The sequence below is a fragment of the Danio rerio genome, chromosome 8 (assembly GCF_049306965.1).
Source record: "Danio rerio strain Tuebingen ecotype United States chromosome 8, GRCz12tu, whole genome shotgun sequence".
NCBI lineage: Eukaryota > Metazoa > Chordata > Actinopteri > Cypriniformes > Danionidae > Danio > Danio rerio.
The window spans coordinates 3,529,832-3,554,405 of NC_133183.1; the positions used below are offsets into that span (position 1 = coordinate 3,529,832).

At 34.1% G+C, this 24,574-nt stretch overlaps 2 protein-coding genes across 6 annotated transcripts in view; one reads left to right on the forward strand and one right to left on the reverse strand.

Annotated features, from left to right (window-relative positions):
• Positions 1-6,096, reverse strand: part of plat (plasminogen activator, tissue) — a 49,533-nt gene extending 43,437 nt beyond the window's left edge. The window contains exon 1 of the mRNA XM_002663051.7: positions 6,002-6,096. The gene's annotated coding sequence lies outside the window, so the exon portion shown is untranslated. The remainder of the gene's footprint in view (positions 1-6,001) is intronic.
• Positions 6,097-18,689: 12,593 nt separating this feature from the next.
• ikbkb (inhibitor of nuclear factor kappa B kinase subunit beta) overlaps positions 18,690-24,574 on the forward strand; it is a 91,547-nt gene continuing 85,662 nt past the window's right edge. For 4 of the 5 annotated variants that reach the window (XR_012383759.1, XR_012383760.1, XR_012383761.1 and 1 more), the window contains exons 1-2: positions 18,690-18,879; positions 21,951-22,083. Coding sequence is in view for 2 of the 5 variants with exons in the window: in XM_073909658.1 (XP_073765759.1) it covers positions 21,979-22,083 (105 nt within the window). In the remaining 3 variants the exon portion in view is untranslated. The remainder of the gene's footprint in view (positions 18,880-21,950; positions 22,084-24,574) is intronic. The other variant, NM_001123265.1, reaches the window with a different exon arrangement.

Sequence of the window (24,574 nt, forward strand, 5' to 3'; positions counted from 1 at the left end):
CTCGCTAATTTGGTTCTTCAAACAAGTTCGCAAATCAGATTAGAATGTCTGGATAAACTGATCTGAGATCGCTGCGTGTGTTGTGAGGGACAGATCTATCCATCCTCGAAATCATGATCAGCAATGCAACGATTGGCTGACGGCACAGCAGCGTAATGACATCATCTGATTAATATTCAATTATCCATGTGAGCAAAATTACATCAAATTAGCAGTAAACGGTTTGTTAAATATGACACGCAATAACCTTCCACATTTGTTGTGAGCTGCAGGCTTTACACTTTCATGTGTCAAGAGTATTCATCATGTATTTCAATGCAAATCAGTGTATTTAGTTCTACATTTAGAGAAGATTTTCTTTATTATAGTAGCCGTTTTTTAATGTGTAAAGAATAACTGGTTGTTTACAAAAGCATTTTGATATCGGTAAAGGCGTCTACAACTTGTGTGAAGCATCAAATCACCGGCATATTAACTATCAAAACATGTTTATGACTGCATAAATGTATTATTGCTTTAAAAAAAAAAAGTCACATATTGTGCATTTCTATTATACACAATTTGTACTAAAGCGATCTAAAACGTTCATATCAATAAGTTTTCTCTTTGCACCACCAGGTGGCAGTCTTTGTACTTTCATTTCGAGAGTGCAGATTGCATTCGTTTTATTAATATGTATAACTTAATTTATTTTATTAATGACTATAACTTTATATATATATATATATATATATAGTTAAAAAATATGTACCATTTTCCCAAGTTTATATAACTACTACTGTAAGAAAATATCAGAATTGGGAACATACTTTCTGTATTATCTTTGCTTGAACTGAGCCGATCTAATCCTGTTTATATGAATTGAACCTGCTCCCGATCAGGTTTGACCTAGCAGAACTGTTGCTATGACAACAACTCTCGGATCAGCTTTGATGAACGAAACGATCCTGGATCGTGTCAAATCGTCAATATCCAAATCCAGCTAATTGAGTAATCCACGTACAAAGAACAGAACCCAGACCAGCCTTTACTGTAAACAACAACATGGGCACAGAAATGGGAGCGTTGTTTGCACTATTGTCTGTTTTAGGCACCATTGTGCAGTTATTCATTTGTTACGTTTAGTAACAACTCGACCTCGTCGTCTGTCCACAAAAACACCTCTCTTGCTTTCTTTGCCATCGCGTTCATTGTTCAACCGGCGTTTGTTGACAAACAATAACCAAATGCTGAGCGAGACACATGCTTCCTGTTTATACTAGAATGCGCATGCCCAGAGTGCACGAATGGTCACGTGATATACGTTTTTAGTGGAGTAGTGTGGACGGAGATATGTTCAGAAATGCTAGGTGAAACGCTAGTGTGGACGCGGATCGTTTTTGATCTAAAACGCAGTTTTAAAACTAAACGGGGCCTAAAAAAATACTAGGTTGTTGGGTCAAACATGGACAAACAAAGCCATTGGGTTAAACAGTGTCATATTTATTGTTTCAGACTACTAAAATGCCAATAAAAGTCACTTTGTTAAACTGTATAGTTAAAAATTCAGCAATAAAAGTGGACAGAAACTGTAAATAAACCAAAAACATCTGTCAATCACGAAATCCAGATATTTCTTATAGGATAGAGCACAATTTCAAGCAAATATGAACAGAGAAAAGCTGAGCTATTCAATGAAATGTGCTTTTAAATGCTGATTCTTCTGGTTAAAGCTTAAATAACAGGTTTTATGCAAGCTGAACTAGAGGAACCTGAATCAACATGACTGTACATGTCGGTTTATGGTTCAAACCGGGCAGACTATCAACACAACAAATGCATACTCATCATGCAGTCTAAAAAATACGGGGATGTTGGGTCAAATGTGGACAAACACAGCCATTGGGTTAAATAGTGTCATTTAAATTGAACTGAAAAAATTAACCCAACATTGTGTGTGTCCATATTTAAAACGGCATTTTTGGAGGAGAGACTCAAAGAAATGCTGAGTTATTTCAAACCAAATTGGATAAAATATCGACAAATCCAAATTTGGGTTAATATATTTATTATACAGGGCAGCACGGTGGGTAGCACAATCACCTCACAGCAAGAAGGTCGCGGGTTCAAGCATCGTCAAGGTCAGTTGGCGTTTTTGTGTGGAGTTTGCATGTTCTCCCCGTGTTGGCGTGGGTTTCCTCTGGGTGCTCCGGGTCCCCCACAAGTCCAAAAACATGTGGTACAGGTGAATTGGGTAAGCTAAATTGTCCATGGTGTATGTGTGTGAATGAGTGTGTATGGATGTTTTCCAGTGATGGGTTGCAGCTGGAAGGGCATCCGCAGCGCAAAACATATGCTGGATAAGTTGGTGGTTCATTCCGCTGTGGCGACCCCAGAATAATAAAGGGACTAAGCCGGAAAAAAATAAATGAATGAATGAATTAACCAACACTCACTGGAAGGGCTTGACGTTAGCTTCTTCGATCACTAGCCACTGTGGTTAGTAGTTTTCCAACATTACTAGCCACTCTGCATTTTCACTAGCCACAATTTTGTTGTTGGGAAAATATATTTTATATGGATAAATTTGACTTTGGCATACTAAAATTATTTAATTTATATTATTGTGTTATTTCCACACGCCTCCTCATTCATTTCACTTTTTTGCGTATGAGCTTGCTCAATGAGCGTGAGAAAGTTGTGGTTTTATAGTGTCTCATTGCAATAAGGTTTTATTTCACAGGACTTTTCAGGGCTCAACACCAAAAAAATGTACAAAATAATAAATGATTCTTACCTCAAAATAACTAAGCAAAAGAAAGAAAAACATACCTTGTGCAATAATAAAGGATGATCACGTGAAAGAGTAGAGCGAGAGCAACTTGCTGCTGACAAAAAGGCATTTAAAACCTGGAGCTCTTGAAAGCTGCAGGACTGTGTGTGCACCAGCGTCACTTAGGCTGCATGTACACTGCAGATCTTGATGGTCAATATAGATTTTGTGACTCCATCCGATTTTATAGTTTTATAGTTTATAGACATAATAGTTTTAATAACTCATTTCTAATAACTGATTTATTTTATCTTGGCCATGATGACAGTAAATAAAATTAAAAAATAAAATTAAAGGGGCTAATAATATTGACCCTAAAATGGTGTTTAAAAAATTAAAAACTAGCCAAATTAAAACATATAAGACTTTCTTCAGAAGAAAAAATATTACCAGACATATTCCTGGAAAATTTCCTTGCTCTGTTAAACATCATTTAGGAAATATTTTACAAAAGAAAAATTATAAATATATAATGGAAATGTGGATTTTTTTTGCACACACAAAAAACGCAAGTGACCAAGCAAAGCCTTAAGCTCTTACTGTTAAATTCAATTGAATAGAAAGCGTATTTTGCACCTTTACTTAAATTGTTCCTTAATTTTGTCTCTGTCATTTCAATAATATTTTTAAGAAGTTTTTAAATTGTTTTATTTTCCAGAGACAGGCCTGTTTAATTTATTTTCTTAAAGAAGGATCAGTTTAACAAGTGGAAACAAAAGAAATACATAAAAAAATAGTTTACTTGGTAAAATTTGCATTTCAGTTTAATTTTCAATTTTTATTCCAAATATCGTGATGCATATCGAATCGTGAACATTATATCGTGATACACATCGTATCGTGAGCTGAGTGTATCGTTACACCCCTAATATACACCCCTCTGGATTTGTTAGACATAGTCCCGGGTACTTATTTCTAGGTTCTCTGTAGCCCTGGACACATATTTCCAATGAGCCAATTTCAAATTAACCTTGCAGTTGGTTTTGCCAAAATCGGGTTGAAAAAGCGCATCATTTTAGAATATAACGATCCACATTACTTACTTAACACATTATTATTTACATTTGTTAATACAATATCCACAATATAAACGACTATATTGTACAATGTTACTGCTTTAATGACTGGATCAATCTGTCAACATTACTCTTCATCACTGTCTTCACTCTAAATTTGGTTATTTCAATGCTATTTTTGGTCAAATATGTACTAAACCAATTGCTGGGTAATTTATTTTATTATTATATTTATAGGAGCAACTTTATCCCAACATTTGTGTAAGAAACTACTATGTTCATATCTACAAAAATATATATTCTCAAACACACGTTTATAATCTATGAAGTAAGATAAATGCATCACAAACCAAAAATACTTACTTCTTACTTGGATTTTTGCTTGTCTTGTTTCTAGTCTAAATATTTAAAGATTCTTAAATCAAAAGGCATTTTCTAAACAAGCAAAAGAATTTCTTGTTTTATAAGTCAAAATGACGTAATTTTTTCCTTAAAACAGGCATAATAATCCGCCAATGGGTTAAGCTAAATATTGTTTTTGGTTTGAAATAATGTCATTTTTCTTACCCCGTCGCCAGATTATTTTGCTTGTTTCAATTAAAAAAATCACTTACTTTTTACTTATTCCTGAAAGCAATACAATGTTTTTACTTGTCTAGAAAATGCTTCTCGATTCAAGAATCATTAGATATTTTGGACTAGAAAGCAGACAAAAACTTAAAGCAAGAACATTTTTTATTATTTTGCAGTGTGGGGAGCATTTCAAATCCAAGTTCACTTTGTTTTATTCATAAAGTCAGATTTTACCTTACAATGCCATTTTTCTACTGACATATCTTCAGAAATATTCTATATACCAGGGGTGTCCAAACTCGGTCCTGGAGGGCCGGTGTCCTGGAGAGTTTAACTCCAGCCCTAATCAAACACACCTGAAGCAGCTAATCAAGCTCTTACCAGATATACTGGAAACTTCCAGCAGGTGTGTTGCAGCAAGTTGGAGCTAAACTCAGTAGGACACTGGCCCTCCAGAAGCAAGTTTGGACACCCCTGCTATATAACTGGGTTCAAATGTACTTGCATTAGATTGGTGTATTTTTATAATATAAGCACCTCAAAAAATTAAGGAGAACCAAAAAGATTTATTCATTCAATTATTTTCCTTCGGCCAAGTCCCTTTATTCATCAGGGGTCATCACAGTGGAATGAACCGCCAACTTATCCAGCATATGTTTTACACAGCGGATGCCCTTCCAGCTGCAACCCAGTACTGGGAAACAACAATACGCTATAGACAATTTAGTTAATAAATTCCGCTATAGCGCATGTGTTTGGACTGTGGGGGAAACCGGAGCACCCGGACGAAACTAACACCAACACAGAACATGCAAACTCCACACAGAAATGCCAACTGACCAAGCCGTGACTCGAACCAGCGACCTTCTTGCTGTGAGGACACTGTGCTTACAACTGAGCTGCCGTGTCGCCTCATTAAAAAAGATGATTAATCTACTTTAACAAATGCAGATCAAAAATGTGAATGCCTAAATCAACCTGACTATTAGACTACAATGCAAAATGGTGAATTAAAGAGATAGTTCACTCCAAAAATCTAAATCATCATCACTTACTCTTGTCCCAAACCGGTTTGAGTTTCTTCTGCTAAATACAAATCAAGAAACTCCAAATAATGCTGGGAAAAAACAGCCATTGACTTTCATAGTAGGAACAACAACAACAAAAACTCTATGGAAGTCAATGGCTGGCTTTCCCAACAATATTAAAAATACATTCGTTTGAGTTCAACAGAAGAACTCATAAAAGTTTTAGAGTAAATATAATGTTTTTGAGTAATCTATGCCTTTAATAATACAAACAACCAACGAAATGAAATAAATGTGCATATATTAATCGTGCATTTCTCACACTGCAGTCTGTAACAAGTGATATACAGTATAATCGATGAACTACGCGTGTCTCAAAGCGCACTCGCTGCGTACTAGAAACGCATTTTTGGGCATCGCTGTACTGGGTTTTCCTAAACATGAACGCGCTTTTGATGCCTCAAAACGCTGCTTTCTAGTCTGCCAAGCTGTGTGAGTGTTTTGAAACATTTAAACTCACACAACCTACAAGAACAAACATGTTTAATAATAAGTCTTTGTTCGCGTCTTACCTCCAGAAACAAGTGCGCGGTACTTCTCTTCCTCTCAAAACAAAATGCGTCTTAATCCAAAGTGAAGCGACTCTGCGTTTCTCCTCCGTGTGTCTGTGAGACCGAGAATCTGCGGATATTTATGTTGGAGGAGGTGATGCTGATGCGGGGCGGGGAGAGGGAGAGGGACAGTCCCACACCGGCGGACTCAACACCAGGAATGTCCGAAATTCAGTGCGTGAGATCGGTGAGTAATGACCGACCAGTGACGTCATACTGAGTGCACTTTTTTTCCTGAGTGCACTTAAAACTGGCAGTGCATTAAAATATGACATCAAAGAAAGTGTTAAATATTGCTTATAAAATACAAAAAAAATGCGCTGGGATCTAAATATCTGGCATACAAGTAGTAAAATCGAAAGACCAAACAGATTAGTCAATTTTTTTTTACAATTATTATAAAAAATTTGCAATAATAATTAATATATTTTTTACAGTGGTACCAATAAAGAAACAAATAAAAGAAACTCAAAAAGGTTTAGAACCACTTGAGAAATAGGCTACTGTAGTATATACTCACCGGCCACTTTATTAGGTACACCTGTCCAACTGCTGGTTAACGCAAATTTCTAATCAGCCAATCACAGAGCAGCAACTCAATGAATTTAGGCATGTAGACATGGTCAAGACGATCTGCTGCAGATCAAACCAAGCATCAGAATGGGGAAGAAAGGTGATTTAAGTGACTTTGAACGTGGCATGGTTGTTGGTGCCAGACGGGCTGCTCTGAGTATTTCAGAAAATGCTGATCTACTGGGATTTTCACGCACAACCATCTCTAGGGTTTACAGAGAATGGTCTGAAGAAGAGGAAATATCCAGTAAGCGGCAGTTTTGTGGGTGCAAATGCCTTATTGATGCCAGATGTCAGAGGAGAATGGCCAGACTGGTTCCAGCTGATAGAATGGCAACAGTAACTCAAATAAGCACTCGTTACAACCGAGGTCTGCAGAAGAGCATCCCTGAACACACAACATGTCCAACCTTGAGGCGGATGGGCTACAGCAGCAGAAGACCACACCGGGTGCCGCTCCTGTCAGCTAAGAACAGGAAACTGAGGCTACAATTCACACAGGCTCACCAAAACTGGACAATAGAAGATTGGAGAAACGCTGCCTGCTCTGATGAGTCTCCATTTCTGCTGACACATTCAGATGCTCGGGTCAGAATTTGGCATCAGCAACATGAAAGCATGGATCCATCCTGCCTTGTATCAGCGGTTCAGGCTGGTGGTGGTGGTGTAATGGTGTGGGGGAGATTTTCTTGGCACTCTTTGGGTCCATTAGTACCAATCAAGCATCATGTCAACGCCACAGCCTACCTGAGTATTGTTGCTGACCATGTCCATCCCTTATTGACCACAGTGTCTCTATCTTTTGTTGGCTACTTCCAGCAGGATAACGCTCCATGTCATAAAGCTCAATCATCTCAGACTGGTTTCTTGAACATGACAATGAGTTCACTGTACTCAAATGGCCTCCACAGTCACCAGAGCTCAATCCAATAGAGCACCTTTGGGATGTGGTGGAACGGGAGATTGGCATCATAAATGTACAGCCGACAAATCTGCAGCAACTGCGTGATGCTATCATGCAATATGGAGCAAAATGCAGTAATATTCCCAGTATCTTGTTGAATCTATGGCACAAAGGATTAAGGCAGTTCTGTAGGCAAAAGTGGGTACAACCTGGCACTAGTGAGGTTTACCTAATAAAGTGGCCGTTGAGTGTAGTTTAGTGCTTACTACAGTAAACGAGGTGTATTAAGGTATAATATAGCCTATGGTTGTTTTGTTATCACTGCAACTACAAAATTACCTCAATAATTTAAGTGCTTTAATGTAGTATGGCTCAAAAACTTACAATTTACTTACTATATTGTATATTTTAATACAGCTGAAGTCAGAATTAGTAGCCCTTCTTTGAATTATTTTATCTTTTTTAAATATTTCCCAAATAATGTTTAACAGAGCAAGGAAATTTTCACAGTATGTCTGATAATATTTTTTCTTCTGGAGAAAGTCTTATTTGTTTTATTTCGGCTAGAATTAAAGCAGTTTTAAATTTTTTAAAAACCATTTTAGGGACAAAATTATTAGCCTGTCTACAAAACAAACCATTGTATACAATAACTTGCCTAATTACCCTAACCTGCCTAGTTAACCTAATTAAGTGAAGCCTTTAAATGTCATTTTAAGCTGTATAGAAGTGTCTTGAAGAATATCTAGCTAAATTGTCCGTAGTGTGTGTGTGAATGTGTGTGTGGATAGCTAGAAGGGCATCTGCTGTGTAAAAACTTGCTGGATAAGTTGGCGGTTCATTCTGCTGTGGCGACCCCGATTAATAAAGAGTCTAAGCCGACAAGAAAATAAATGAATGAATAATGGTTCAAAAACACTACAGTATTTACTGTACATTACTAGTATTTTTGTTTTCATGTTGGCAGCTCTGATAAAATGTAATAAATGCGGTGGGTTTTTTACTTCAGTAAAATGGTGTATTTTAGTATAATGTACCCTCTAATAGGCAATTTTATAAATTATATTTTTAAAGCTGTCGTAATACCGTAGCAAATTACCACAACAGACTAATTTAAGTACTATATTATGGTTCAAAAACACTTGCATTTACTTTAAATGGTATTTTTTTTCATGTGGGATAATAACTCAATATATGATATTCCAGTTTTTCCGGTTCACTGTACATCTGTCAGTGCATCAGAGTCAGTGTTATAAAAACATTCAGTGCTTTCCTCAGCAGAAAATTAAGACAACACAAAAGACGAGTAAATTGCCTCGGGCGCCTGTGCTTTTAACCACTAACCCCTGATGTGTTTAGTAGCTTATTCCACTGTTATGTGGGTGTATATTCGGGTTTGTGCGTGTATTTTGAAGGGGAAAGCTCTTGTGACGTCTTAAATCATGATGCTACAGACCTCTGGTTTTGGTTTTGGTCTAGTTTTCCCTGTGTGTGAGGGAAGGTCAGAATAAAAAAAATGTTTTATTTGTGTAGTTCAAAAGAGGTAAAAGTTAATTTAGGATGATGTTGACAAAATGTTTGCTCGGTTGTCTATTGCTTTTACACTACAGTTTAATAAACTAGTAGTTAACATTGTGCAATTTAGATTGTAGATATAATACATTACCAATTACCTTGACAGTTGGCGGTTCATTCCGCTGTGGTGACCCCAGATTAATAAAGGGAGTAGGCTGAAAAGAAAATGAATGAATGAATAAATGAGTTTTGAGGAAAATAGATCTACTAATGTCGCTACAAAACTGGTGTGTATTTTATAAGTGGAGCTGCTCGCTGTGAGCGAATCGCTTCAGTGAATGATTCACTGACTCACCCATTTGTTTCATCCCTGAATTACAGTTTTTTTAAGCTTTTTTTATTGCAGTTAATGCAAGTACTATATAAGCCAAAAAATCAAAAAAAAAATCATAATTAAGTAAAAGTACCACTACTTGCCTAAAAGTGTAGTGAAAGTAGAGTAAAAGTATCTGCTGTAAATATCACTCAAAGTAGAGGGCTGTACCGCGGGACCCGACCAGATTTCTTTCAGCGCGGGAATAAATTTCCGAATAAAGCGCAGGAGCGGTCGGTAACTGGTGTATTTTTGGACAGGAGTGGGCAGTCTAACAATTTCGCTCCTGACGCTTGAGCACGCGTATGTATGTGTGTGAATGAGACAGCGTGATGCTGAGTTTAGCTTGTTTGTTGCTGTCTGTGAGTGTGTGTGAGAATAAGAGAGAGAGCTTTGTGCTATGCGTGTGGTGTGTGAATAAGAGAGAGCGTGTGATGTTTGTGTGTGGGTGTTACTTGCTTGGTGCTGTGTGTGTTTCTACAGACAGAGTGTAGGCTGTCTGGACTCTGTATAGCTGGGTGGTTTTGGGTTTTGTTCTCCCCCCCGCCCATTAGCGGGAACAGCTAATTTTAGTCCAGATCTCTAACTCAAAGTATGAGTAAAAAGTAGCCCTTTTAAAAGTACTAAAGAGAAGTGAGTATTACGCTGTAAAAAGCTGATGCATTTACATGTCATTTGTGTGTGTGTGTGTGTAAACGTAGCATTCTGTAGTGCAGAGTTATTGCCCAGCAGGCACACAACATCATAAGACATTAATATTAGATTATATTTAGGTTGTGATGTCAGGTGACCAAAATACAGTCTGTGTCTAATGTTTAGCCAACGTCTAAGGACAACATTATTTTGACGTCTAATTATGACATTAAATGATGTTGATAATTGGTTGATTATAGGTTGTGTTGGAAAGTGACCAAAATCCAACGTCAAGGCAACATCTTAAACTAACGTCATATTGAACTCATTGTTCAAGCTCTTGTTCTCTCCAGACTGGACAATTGCAACTCTCTACTAGGCGGGCTTCCAGCTAACTCTATCAAACCTCTTCAGCTGCTCCAGAACGCAGCAGCACGAGTGGTCTTTAATGAACCTAAAGGAGCACATGTCACTCCGCTGCTCATCCATTTGCACTGGCTGCCAGTTGCTGCTCCCATCAAATTCAAAGCTCTGATGTTTGCTTACAAATCGACTTCTGGCTTTGCTCCTTCTTATCTGCTCTCACTTCTGCAGATTTATGTGCCCTACAGAAACGTCGTGTGAGTGAACAGCGCCTGGTGGTTCCATCCCAAAGAGGGAAGAAATCACTTTCCCGAACTCTCGCATTCAATCTGCCCAGTTGGTGGAATGAACTCCCTAACTGCATCAGAACAGCAGAGTCACTCGCTGTCTTCAAGAAAGGACTAAAAACTCAACTATTTAGTCTCCACTTCACTTCCTAATCTGCAATTGCCTCTCTGGCTCCACCGCTAACTGTACTACAAAAAAATAAATAAATAAAAATGTATTACTAATGTTTTGCTTCTTACACTTTACAGACCTGAAACTTGCCAACAGCACTTATTCATTGTTGCTCATATAGTTGTGTAAATTGCTTCCTTGTCCTCATTTGTAAATCGCTTTGAATAAAAGCGTCTAATAAATTACTAAATGTGAATATATATATATAAATATATATATATATATACACACACACACACACACACACACACACACACACATATATATATATATATATATATATATATATATATATATATATATATATATATATATATATATATATATTTATTTTTTTTTTTTTCACATTTAGTCATATATATATATACATACATGTTTGTCGCCACCTACTGGTGTAACATCCTTATCAGAATATGCAATACCCATACAGTATGTTTACAAACGATCAGCTTTTATCCACTCTTATTGCTGCTTATTTTATAATTAGGCTACAATTTTGAATAACATACATTTTAAAAAAAGTGATCTTTAACCTTTGTATTTAGGGATAATTTCTTAATAATAATAACTTAAATACCTATTTTTGACCATCTCCGCCTCCTGAATCAGACACTCAGCTTTAATTATAATGAAATAATTTTCATCTTTAAGAGTTTACTTTTACTAAGTAACATAAACATTTACATGAAACATCTATTTTCTGCGTTATTTGTAATTTCTGTAATTAAACATAAATGAATATGTGTCTGTGCTCTGGTCAACTCTTTTACATCGGTTATAAAAAGACAGAACAATCTGTAAAGCACTGAGAGGAAAAGTGTGATTATAAAAAATACAATTAATGCATTATCATTAGAAGCTGGTTATATTCGCAGACTTAAACCCTTCATATAAGTGTTTTATTCTGCATAACAGGTCTCCTATACACATTATTTTGCTTTAATAACGGATTCAGTTCACTGCGCATTACACTTTGTTGTATATCCTTCCCGTTTAAAGTAATTGCATGAATTGTACTCGCAATTCCAGAATGAGTCACAATGATTATCTCTTGAGCATCAAATGTTATACATGATAACAGGAAGTCTCTGTGTAAACACAGGACGTCACATCTTCATCCCTCTCACCAGAAGATCAGCGAGTGACCATAACAGAGCGTCACCAAACAGCCCTACGCAAGTGACCGTAGAGTTTCTTAGATGTGGCAACATGCGATTCTTGAGAGCATCTGATTAAGAAGATTTATTAGCTGTTCACCCTCTGTTTACCGCCTCCACAGGCCACAACTGAGGGCTTTTATATCTCTCAGGCCAAAAGATTCATTAGATTCACTTTTAGTGAGCCGATTATTCATAATGACGCAGGACGTGATATTTAGGGACAGGATAGCTGTTGTAAAATGGACATTTTAGAGCTACAGACCCCTTTATTTGGATGCAGAAATGGAAAATGACAAAAGGTCATGAAAGTAAAGAGCCCAATGAAAAAATATGTGTTAATGAACAGTTTCCGTAATCGGTGATTCATTTTCTGTGTATTTATGGTTGTGAATTGCATTATGGGATATTGAGCTCTGCTTCTGATGTTGAAAATTTAACTTTACAGTTTAACAAATTGACCTTTATTGACATTTAAGTAGTTTGAAATAACATCGTGTGACCGCTGTAAAAAAAACTACTCAGGGGGGTTTTAAAGGCTACCCATTAAAAGCAGTTAGATTAAAGGCTGATTTATACTTCTGCGGTAAGCTCACGCGTATGCTTCGGCGCAGCCTACGCATCGACGCAAAGCCCTTTGCCGTGGCCGTTGGCGTCGCTGATGTGCACCTCTCAATAAATGTAACTACATGTCGCACCGACGCGTAGTGCAAGCTCTGTGATTGGTCGGCTTGGTAGCACTGATGAGTCTGGGCGGGCTAGCCCAATGGAGCGATTGTTTACAAGTGTGGAGTCCCGTTAAGGAGCTCCGGATGCAAAGTTTTGTTTTGTGTTTACCTCATAGTTAAAGTTGTTGCACTCATTAGCTCCGTAATCTGCCCTATTATGAGTTTTTCACTCCAGTTATCTTCGTCTTGAAGCTTCCCCCCCTTCCACCCCTACTTCCCCCCTTTTTCCAAAAGGGCAACACGGTGGCCCAGTGGCTATTACTGTTGCCTTAAGGCTGATTTATACTTCTGCGTCAATCGCCGGCATATGCTACGGCGCTGACGCATAGCCCTTCGCCGTGGCTGTTGGCGTCACTGACATGCAATTGTAACTACACGTCGCAACGACGCGTAGCGCAAGCTCTGTGATTGGTCGGCTTGGTAGCGCTGACGAGTCTGGGCGGGACCGAGAGCCGCGTGAATGGTGCAAGCCTGATGGAGCGATTGTTTACAAGTGTGGAGTCCCATGAAGGAGCTCCAGATGGAAAGTTTTGTTTTGTGTTTACCTCATAGTTTAAGTTGTTGCCGGTTCCTGCCTCAAAATTAACAAGTTTGAGCCACTTGTACATCCCGGAAGTGTTCAGGAAAAGCAAAACAGCAGAGAAGAAACTCGACACAGAGGAACATTTACACCTTACTGCCCACTAGCGTTTTGGAAGTGTTAATTAAGACCAACAGAGACAGCAGCAGAAGTATAAATGCACAGCCACGCGCGTTGCATGCGCCGTGGGTCACGCCGGTCACCTGACGCAGAAGTATAAACCAGGCTTTACAGCAAGAACACTGCTGGTCCAACCTCCTTTCGGGCTGGTCGGTGCTTCTGTGCGGAGTTTACATGTTCTCCCCGTGTTTGCGTGGGTTTCTCCCGGGTTCCCCGATTTCCTCCCACCGTCCAAAAACATAAACCATAGCCAATCGACTAAACCAAATTATCACCTTAGACAATCTTTAGTTTACACTTCTCACACAACGACAAGCAGGGGAGTTTTTCCTGAGCTCGAACTCTTCTCTCGCCTTTCTAACAGGAGGGAGCCCCGGGCTCGAGGATATTACGAGCTCAGGGCTCTTTCCCGGGACAGCATGCCAAATATGCTTTATTGATTATCAGCTAAATGTGAACTCTTGAAACTGTTTTAGCAAAGTCTCTGTGTTAGTGTGCTGTATACATAGTCCAACTAATCAGTCTTTGAGCAGCTTCAGCTGTGTGAGTTAGCGATGAGCCAGGATTAGGAACCGCTGTGTGTGTGCAGTGCATGACTGGATCTTGTAGTCATATTTTATGGCGGATTTGCAGTTCTATGCGATACTGTGTGTTTAATCGTGACACATACTGTACATTGACTTGTCCAGAATTCCCTGCATGTCACGTTGGTGTTTTAACATTAGAAATAAAAAAATACAGTTGTTAAATGAAAAAGTTTAACATTTATTTTACAGTTTGTACCGTATTTTAAACAGTAAATTACTGTCAACCACAGCTGCCGTGTTATTTTTAACTGTACAGTTTACAGATTTGTTTACAGTACATTGGCAGATTATTTTGCTCATTTTAAGGAAAAACTCACTTAATTTTGACTTATAATTTCTTAAAATCAGCAATATTTATTACTTTTCAAGCAGCTCTCGGAAAGATAAGATAAGAGCTTGTACCCACAAGCTTACAAGTGTGAAAGGCTCAACTATCAAAATGATTTCTGTGGTAACTTTAAGTGGCATGTAAGCTCTTATCACCTCTCAGAGACGCGAGTTTGTGGGTTTCCAAGAACTGCTTAAAAGTTTTGTGACATGAAATATGTTTGATCTCCCACCATCTCTAACACATTGCCCTTTATCGAATGCTGTTATCTTCACTGTGGAGAACAGCAGGCGATGGTAAGCAGGAAGATGAGACCCTTTTCTGGCACACAAAATGAGAGATTTCATGATCTTTGAAGATGATGTCCTCTGTGTGGTTCCTGGATGGTTTAGACTAAGATGGAAAGAGAGTTCCTTTCCCCTTAAGGGCTCTATTTTAATGATCTAAGCACAAAGTCTAAAGCGCATGTTGAAAAAGCATTAAGGTCATGTCTAATTCCACTTTTGCTATTTTAAAAATGCATTAATATGCTCTGCGCCCTATGGTCTAAACAGGGTTGTGCTTTTTTTTTTATGAGTTTTGGGTGTATTTTGAGCATAACGTGCATTAAACCAATCAGAGTCTCATCTCACATTCCCTTTAAGAGTCAGTTGTCTTGTTACCGTGAGCCAGACAGAGAAATTCACAATGTTCTAATTCAATATTCTAGCATGTATGTATGTTTTTGTGAGTGTGTGTTCCTTTTCTTTTTGACCTAGGTAGAATGCTTTGTCTGTGCTAAATAGAGTTTATTGATGATTTACTGGTGATATATCAATCTTCTTTGTATTAAAACTTTTAGAAATATTGCTTAAGAACTTGTATTCAAACAACATCACAAGTGCTTGGTATGTATGCACAGCTAATGTGGTTTAAAGAACAACTGTATGCATTGTATATAGGTATTTGTATTGCATTTTGAGATTATAAAATCTTTAACATTTCTCTATGGGCACTATTCCACAATCACCAGATATTAACAAGGGGCCATAAATGTGGCTACTGACTTTTTACTTGTCTAGAAAATGCTTCTTGAGCTCAGAATAAATAAATATTTAGACTAGGAACAAGACAAAACAAGAAAAGCATTTTTTTTTTTGCGGTTTCTGATATTATCCCACAAATAAAAGTGATTGTACAACTTTTGTATATCGTATACTGTATTAATATGCTTTAATTAATAATTTAATAAAGTTGAATTAACCCATAATACCTACAATAAATGAGTAGAAATTTGCACAGACTTAAAAGAAGAGAAAAATAAAACAAATGCAGGAAACAACTATTTTTATTTTTTTTTTACTTTTAAGCTCGAGCAAGGTTGTATCTGTAAATCTGTCCTCAAATAGGGTGGCACTGCAGGAAATCATCGTCATCAGCAACTGGCTTTCTGAGGAAATGATCATAACAATGAGTGATTCAAGCAAAGATTAAAAACATTGAAAGTCTTAATATTTACTGTATATGATGCACAACATATCAGTGATTTAAAAGCACAGCTACTTATGCACTCTCTGTTTAAGTTGCTTCCTTCAGCTGAGAAAATAATCAAAATCTGTTAACGATTTATTGTTGTGTTTGAGTAAATGCGTTTTTTTATTTCTTAAACTACTGGTGATATTTCTTCTAAATATCAAGTTTAAACTTTGCAATTTAGAGCTTTTTGTACATAAAACAACAAAGTAATGTGTTACACTGTTTTAAAGTAAGGTTTTGCAATAACACAGCAAATACTAGTGTTTTTGAATCTTTATACACTGTCAAAAATACTCTAAAAAGAAATAGAGGAAGATCGAACCTATTTCATGGTCACATAAATTTTAAGCAGCTCTCGGAAACCCACAAACTTGCTGTTTAATATAATGCTGTATAATTCTTTGTAAAGTATGTTTAGCCTACAGCACAGTAGTGTCACAGTACAGTAGAAAACTAGTACAGTTGTTTACACTAATATAGTTGTTGTGTTACCATAGAAACCAGTTACCACATCTGATTATTTCAAGTACTTTACTGTTCGAAAACATAATTACAGTATAGTATTCTTCATGTGGGTAATGCCGTATAATTCTTCAGTATGCTTAGCCTATATGACAGTACAGTGCGTATAGTACAGTAGAAAACTAGTACAGTTGTTTATAGCCTACTATAGTGGCTGTGTGTTACTATAGCAACTACAGAGTTACTGCAATAGATTTATTCAAGTATGTTATGGTTCAAAAACATAATATTTACGTTAATTACTAGTATCTTTCACGTGGGTTATAATAAATGCTGTATAATTCTTTGTGAAGACTGTTTAGCCTACAGTATGGCTGTTTATAATAGCCAACTATAGTTGTTGTGTGTTACCATAGCAACTAGAGTTGCGACAACAGATTAATTCAAATCAAAAACATAATATTTACTATATAACTACTGTAGTATCTTTCATGTATTCAATAATAAACGTGGTTGTAAATTATATTAGCCTACTATTGTTGTCGTGTTACTATAGCAACTTCACAGTTATCACAACAAATTAAATTAAGCTACTTTACGGTTTAAAAACATAATATTTACCACAGAAATATTTTTCATGTAATGATAACTCGAGTATTCTTATACAGTAGTGTTTTACACAATACAGTAGAAAACTAGTAAAGTTGTTTATATTGGCCTACTATAATTGTATTTTAACATAGCAACTAGTTACCACAAAAAAATTTAATTAAGTTCTTGGTTCAATAACATAGTATTTACTATGTAATTACTATAAATGTAGGCAATACTTAACGCTTTATAATTCTTCGTTGAGTATGTTTAGCATACAGTAATGTCTTATACGGAAAGGTAGAAAACTAGTACAGTTGTTTATATTAGCCTACTATAGTTGTTGTGTTACCATGGTAATTACAGAGTTACCGCAACAGATTTATTCAAGTATGTTACGGTTAAAATTATATTTATAATTACTGTAGTATTTTTCTTGTGGGTAATAATAAATGCTGTATAATTCTTTTGAAGTACGTTAAGCCTACAGTACAGTTGTTTATATTAGCTAACTATAGTGGTTGTGTGTTACCATAGCAACTAGAGTTACCACAACAGATTAATTCAAATCAAAAACATAATATTTACTATATAATTACTGTAGTATCTTTTATGTAGGTAATAATAAATGTGGTATAATTCTTCATAAAGTATGCCTACAGTACAGTTGTTTATATTAGCATACTATTGTTGTCGTGTTACTATAGCAACTTCATAGTTACCACAACAAATTAAAGTAGGCTACTTTACGGTTTAAAATTATATTCACTGTGACTGTATAATTACAGAAGTATTCTTCATGTACGTAATAATAAATCCTGTATAATTCTTCAGTATGCTTAACCTACAGTACAGTAGTGTTGTATACAATACAGAAGAAAACTAGTACAGTGGTTTATATTAGCCTACTATAGTTGTTGTGTTACCATAGTAACTACAGAGTTACCGCAACAGATTTATTCAAGTACGTTACGGTTAAAAACATATTTATAATTACTGTTGTATTTTTCATGTGGGTATAATAATTGCCGTATAATTCTTTGTGAAGTATGTTAAGCCTAGTTGTTTATATTAGCCTACTATAATAACTGTAGTATCTTTCACGTAGGTAATGCTGTATATAGCATATAGCATACAGTACAGAAGAAAACTAGTAGTTGTTTACCCTACTATTGTTGTTGTGTGTTACTAGTAAGTATAGTTGCAACAACAGACTTATTCAACTACTGTACAGTTAAAAAACATAAGATTTACTATATAATTACAGTAGTAGCTAATATTCTTCGTGTAGGTAAGGATACATGTCCTATAATTCTTCAGTACAGTACAGTCTTGTATACAGTACAGTAGAAAGCTAGTACAGTTGTTTATATTAGCCTACCATAGTTATTGTGTTATGATATTAACTACAGAGTTACTACAACATATTTATTGAAGTACTTTACGGTTCAAAAACATTATATTTATAACTACTGCGTATCTTTCATGTAGTTAATAATAAATGCTGTATATTTCATGACGTATGTTTACCCAGTACAGTTGTTTACATTAGCCAAATATAGTAGTTGTGTTACCATAGCAACTACCCCAACAGGTTAATTCAAATAAAAAACATAATATTTATTATATAATTACTGTAGTATCTTTAATCTCGGTAATAATAAATGTAAAATTCTTCGTGAAGTATTTTTAGTATGCAGTATGTACAGTACAGTAGGCTATTGAAAATACGGAAGTCTGTTTTTGAGTCTGCGCTTCTACGGTACTTACGGGGGAAAGTTTCAGGAAGTAGAGAAACTCAACGCTCTTCTGCTTTCAAACACAATCACAAACCTCTTTACAGTCTGATTTACCGAACAAATCCGTTAAATGTGTAAAAGTCGCGGGAATAATCAGCTGTGAGACGGAGAAAAGTGTATTTTGGAGGTCAGATCCAGTCTTACAGCAGCAGGTAAAATCACTTCACATTCACGACACGATGAGTTCCAGTAAACACGAAGAGTGTTATCGCACATAAACAATCTTAAACATATGTAACGTTACTTTACTTACTTAGGTAGAGTTATTTTGTAATTCAGCAGCTGTATGAAGCTTTAAGATAATCAGATTGTGTGTACAAATATCAAACACGAGCCGGTTATTAAAAACGAAAGTGATTCATTCATCAAAGTTAAATAATATTTAATAAAATCGCAGCTTTTAAGTTGTCCAAATGAGTATGTAATCTTAATTGTATAATTTGTATATCTAAGTACACTTAAAATAGACCCAAATACATAATATAGCTAATACAATAACATTCTAATTAATTACAGTTACTAAACTATAACAATATAACACAGTTACTAAATAATAATAATTATTAATCTATAAACTCTTATTGTGTGACTCTTATTTTGTCATTTATATCCACATACACCCAGAATAGAAACCAAATGCATAATATATTCAATACAATAACATTTTACTTAATTACATAGGTACTAATAACAATGAATCTATTAACTAAAGAAAACAATCATTATAATTTTTAATAATAACTATTGTATTCAACATTTAACAGCTGTATGAAACTTTAAACTAATAGATTTTTGTTCAAAGAAAAAGTGAATGAATACACTACATTTTTAATCAATTACGTAGTTACTAAATACTAATAATTACAACATAATATTTTGTAAACAAGAATGATCCTATTTTAATAAGTATTGTAATTCAGCAGCTGTATGTAAATTTGTCCCGATTTTGTGTACAAAAAATGCACAGGTCATAAAAAAGCCATTCATTTATCAAAGCTGCATAATACACATATTTATCACTGTTTTAAAAGTGTTTGTTATTTTAAATCAGTCTTTAGTCATCTGAACGACGATGCGGGCTCTTATTTTGTCATTTGTACATCTAAATACTCTTTAAATACACTCATAATAGAACCAGATACATAATAATAAACATTCTATAAATGCTGGGTTGTCTTAACATGTTTGGTCATTTATAGACAGAAGTGGTAATGGATTGATTTTATCAATTCAATTTAAATGAGACCTTTCCATTTTTGTCTATATTTAACCCAGCATTGGGTTGAAACTCATTCAGTGCACCAATACAACAGCGTTCTAATTAATCATGTAGTTACTAAATGCATTTTAATTTAACAAACTAAAGAAAACAATTATAGGTTAAATAATTATATTATATATAATTTATAATTATAGTTTTAATAATAATACTAATTATAAAATCCAGAAAATAAAAGTAAATAATAATAATTATACTAAAAGTAAAAATATTAATAGCAATAATACTTTTATTGTTCTAATAAAACATTGTAGTTCGTTATTTTTCAGACAAGAGCTTCAAGATATATAATTTGTCCTTATACCTTGGGTCAAATATAGACAAATCTAACTGTTGGGTTAAAATATTTAATTTAATTTAATTTAAGAGATTAACCCATTGGTTGGGTTTGTCCATATTTGACCCAGTATCAGGTTAAAACAACCCATTTGTTTTTTGGGGGACCAACGCAATAACATTATAATTATTATAATATAGATAAGTATTGATTATTAACATTATAATGGTTACCGAATATATTTTAATTAAAATAAACTAAAGAAAACAATAATTACAATATTTAAATAATACAATAATTTAAGTTTTGATTATTAACATTATAATGGTTACTGAATATATTTTAATTAAAATAAACTAAAGAAAACAATAATTGCAATATTTAAATAATACAATAATTTAAGTTTTGATTATTAACATTATAATGGTTACTGAATATATTTTAATTAAAATAAACTAAAGAAAACAATAATTGCAATATTTAAATAATACAATAATTCTAAAACAATAATAAAAAATAATATAATACAATAATATTCATTGTACTAATAGTAATAATAATAATAATTTTATTGACCTAATCAAACATTATTTTTTAGACGAGAGCTTCCAGAGATATAATGTCTTCATACATTTTAAAAACGTTGGGTCAAATATGGACAAATTCAACTGTTGGGTTAATTTTTTTTAATTTTTCATTTAGTTGAAAAAAATAACCTAGTGGTTGGGTTTGTCCATTTTGACCCAGCATTGGGTTAAAACAATACATTTGTTTTTTGGTGGGACCAATACAATAACACTCTAATTAATTAATAACATTCTAATTAATTACGCATAGCTACTAAATACATTTTAATTAAAAAAAACTAGACACAACAATAATTGCAATATTTTTAAAATAATGATTCTAAAATCATAAAAAAATATTAATATTAATAAAAAATATATTAATTGTACTAATTGTAATAGGAATAATATTTTTTTGTCCTAATTAAACATTCATTTTTATACAAGAGCTTACAGAGATATCATTTGTCTTCATACATTCTAAAAATCATTGTGTAAAATATGCACAAAACCAACTATTGGGTTAAAAAATGTTTCATAAATTTACCCAGTGGTTGAGTCGATCCATATTTGACCCAGCATTGAGTTAAAAACAACTATTTTTTTTTTGTTTTTGTTTTTTAGAGTTAACCAAAACAATAACATTCTAAATAATTTATAACATTGTAATTAATTGCGTATAGTTACTTAATACATTTTAATTAAAAGAAAACTAAAGAAAAATATAATTACACTAGTTAAATAATAATAATTCTAAAATAAAAAAATATTACATCTAAAAATATAATAAAATAATAATGCTTGCACTAATAGTAATAATATTTTTATTGTCCTAATAAAACATAATTGATTAGATGAGAGCTTCTAGGGATATAATTTGTCCTTATACACTAACAAAAAAAGTTGGGTCAAATATGTACAAATTCAACTGTTGGGTTAAAAAAATAATTTAATTGAAAAAAAAAAATCTAATGATTGGTTTCATCCATATTTAACCAAGTGTTGGGTAAATACAATTCAGAGCATGAGCTTAATAAATATATGCTAGATCTGTGTGCTTTTAATATAAGATATGCAGACAGATGTTGTTTTCTCCTGCAGGGTGTGTGTGTGTGTGTGAGGGGCCATCATGAGCCGTCCGCCCTCCATGCAGCCACAGACGTGCGGCCCCTGGGAACTTAAGGAGCGACTGGGAACCGGAGGATTTGGCAACGTCACTCTCTGGCAAAATAAGGTCAAATATTGCTCTGCTCAAGAACATCACATTCATACTTTGGGGGAAATAAGTGTTGAGCATGTCACTATTTTTCTCAGAAAACATATTTCTAAAGCTGCTGTTGACTTGAATTTTTTACCGGATGCTGTTAACAACCAAAGAAATCCATATATGCAAAGAAAACAAATCTAATTAGTGTACACGTGAAGTTCTGTGTAATAAATTGAAATGACACAGGTGAAAAGTATTGAACACATGAAGAAAGGAAGGTGTAGTTCAGCAGTAAAAGCCCAGACTGCAGCTGAAATCTCTCAGTAAGTCTTCAGCAACCCTCTGCCCTTCCTCAGTGTAAATGAAGATCAGCTGCTTCAGTCCAACATTAGCAGGAGGATGAAGATGAAACCAGGGTGCACATTTCAGCAAGTCAATGATCCAAAACACAGCCAAGGAGACTCTTAGATGCTTTCAGAGAAAGAAACTCAAGCTGTAGAATGGCCCAGCCAATCACCTGATCCGAATCCAATAGAGAATACAAAATAAAGCTCAGATCAGATAGAAGAGATCTACAGAACCATCAAGATTTAGACACTGTTGAAGTCTGTGAGAACTTCATATGAGAGAGGTGTTTTAAGCTGCAGCACCAAACAAGCCTTTTATATATTATATAGTATTAAACACATTTTAGTAGTTCAGCACTTTCTCCTTCTGTCATTTCATTATTTTTTGTGTTGTTTTATGTTTATGTTTGTATTGTTCCAAAATCTGCTTCAATTCCATGTCAGCAGCTCCTTTAAAAATGTTATTCCCAGAAAAAAAACATTTTAATTTTAATTAATTTTAATTAATTTAGTGTTTAATACTTATTTTCCCCGCAGTAAATAATTGATTTACTCTGATTTACTCATGCTAGAATAACATTCTTAGGGCTGCTGGAATAATTTTTGTGTGTTACAACAATATCCTTGTCTATTTTAAGTCAAGTTGTCTTTTTTTCTATAGCACTTTTACAATGTTAATTGTGTTAGAGCATCTTTAGAAAAACAATCAGTAGAAAAAAGCCATAGAGAAAGAATAAAAAGCCAAATAGAGAGAAACAAAACAAGAGTAAGAATAAAAAGCCAAAAAAGGAGAATGAAAAATCATCAATAAAAGAAAAAGCCATAGAAATAAGGCATTAAAAGCTAAATAAAAAAGAGAGCCTTAAACAAGAATAAAAAGCCATTAAAATAATATTAATAATAATAATATATTTTATTAATAACATGCTTTTTTAAAATTCAAAGCGCTTACAAGTAGGTAAAAACAACAAAGCACAGTAAAACAATAAAAAATAAACACAGTAAGAATAAAAGATATTACAACTTAAAAACAGTCCTAAAAAGATGAGTATTAAGTAGCTTTTTAAAACCGTCCAATGAACCAGCATTCCTAATGTTAGTGGGAAGAGCATTTCACAGTTTGGAGGCACGGAAAGAGAACGCCCTACCTCCCATGGTGCTGTGTGTGCTGCGAGGCTGAAACAACATAGGATCAGAGGCAGAGCGTAGACAGCGAGAGGTGGAGGAAATGGATATCAGGTCACAAATGTAACCTGGAGCAGAAGCATGAACCGCTTTATATGTTAAAATCAACTTGACGGGCAGCCAGTAAAGCTATTGGAGTACAGGAGTGAAGTGAGACTGAGAGGATGTACGTGTCAACACACGTGCAGCAGAATTTTGTATGTATCCTAAAATCTTGAGTGAATTAGCTGGTAACCCTCCGAACTGAGAAAAAGCTATAACGAATATACAAAAAGACATGAAAAATAAGACAAAATAAAAATAAATAAATAAGACAGAGAATAAGCATATAATAAAAAGTAACAAAATAATAAAACATTTACATTTAGCAGACTCTTGTCCAAATAGACTTACAAAACATAATCAATTAAAAATTATAAAATTAAATCATACAAATAAATAAAAAAACAAAAATAAAACAGCTTTTAAAGACAATTAAAAAGTCAAAGAAAAATAATAAAAAGCTATTAAAAGAATTGTAAAAAAACAGTATATATATATATATATATATATATATATATATATATATATATATATATATATATATATATAATATTATATAATATATAAAAATATATATGTATATATATATATATATATATATATATATAAAATATTTATATGTATATATATATATATATATATATATATATATATATATATATATATATATATATATATATATAAATAATGTAATAAAAATATAATAAAATATTTAATAAATAAATAAAATAAAACCATAAAAAATTTTTTTAAAAAGCTATAAAACCCTTATCAAAAGCATAAAAAGCCATACAAAATAAACAATGAAAGGCTTTAAATAAGTTTTTTTTCTTTCTGTGTTTTTGGGCTGAATTATGGCTCTGACTGTTGTGTAAATGAGACTGAAGTGTTGTATTAATGAATCAGGTGGATTGTAAATGACTGTAAAGCTCATGTGTCAGTCA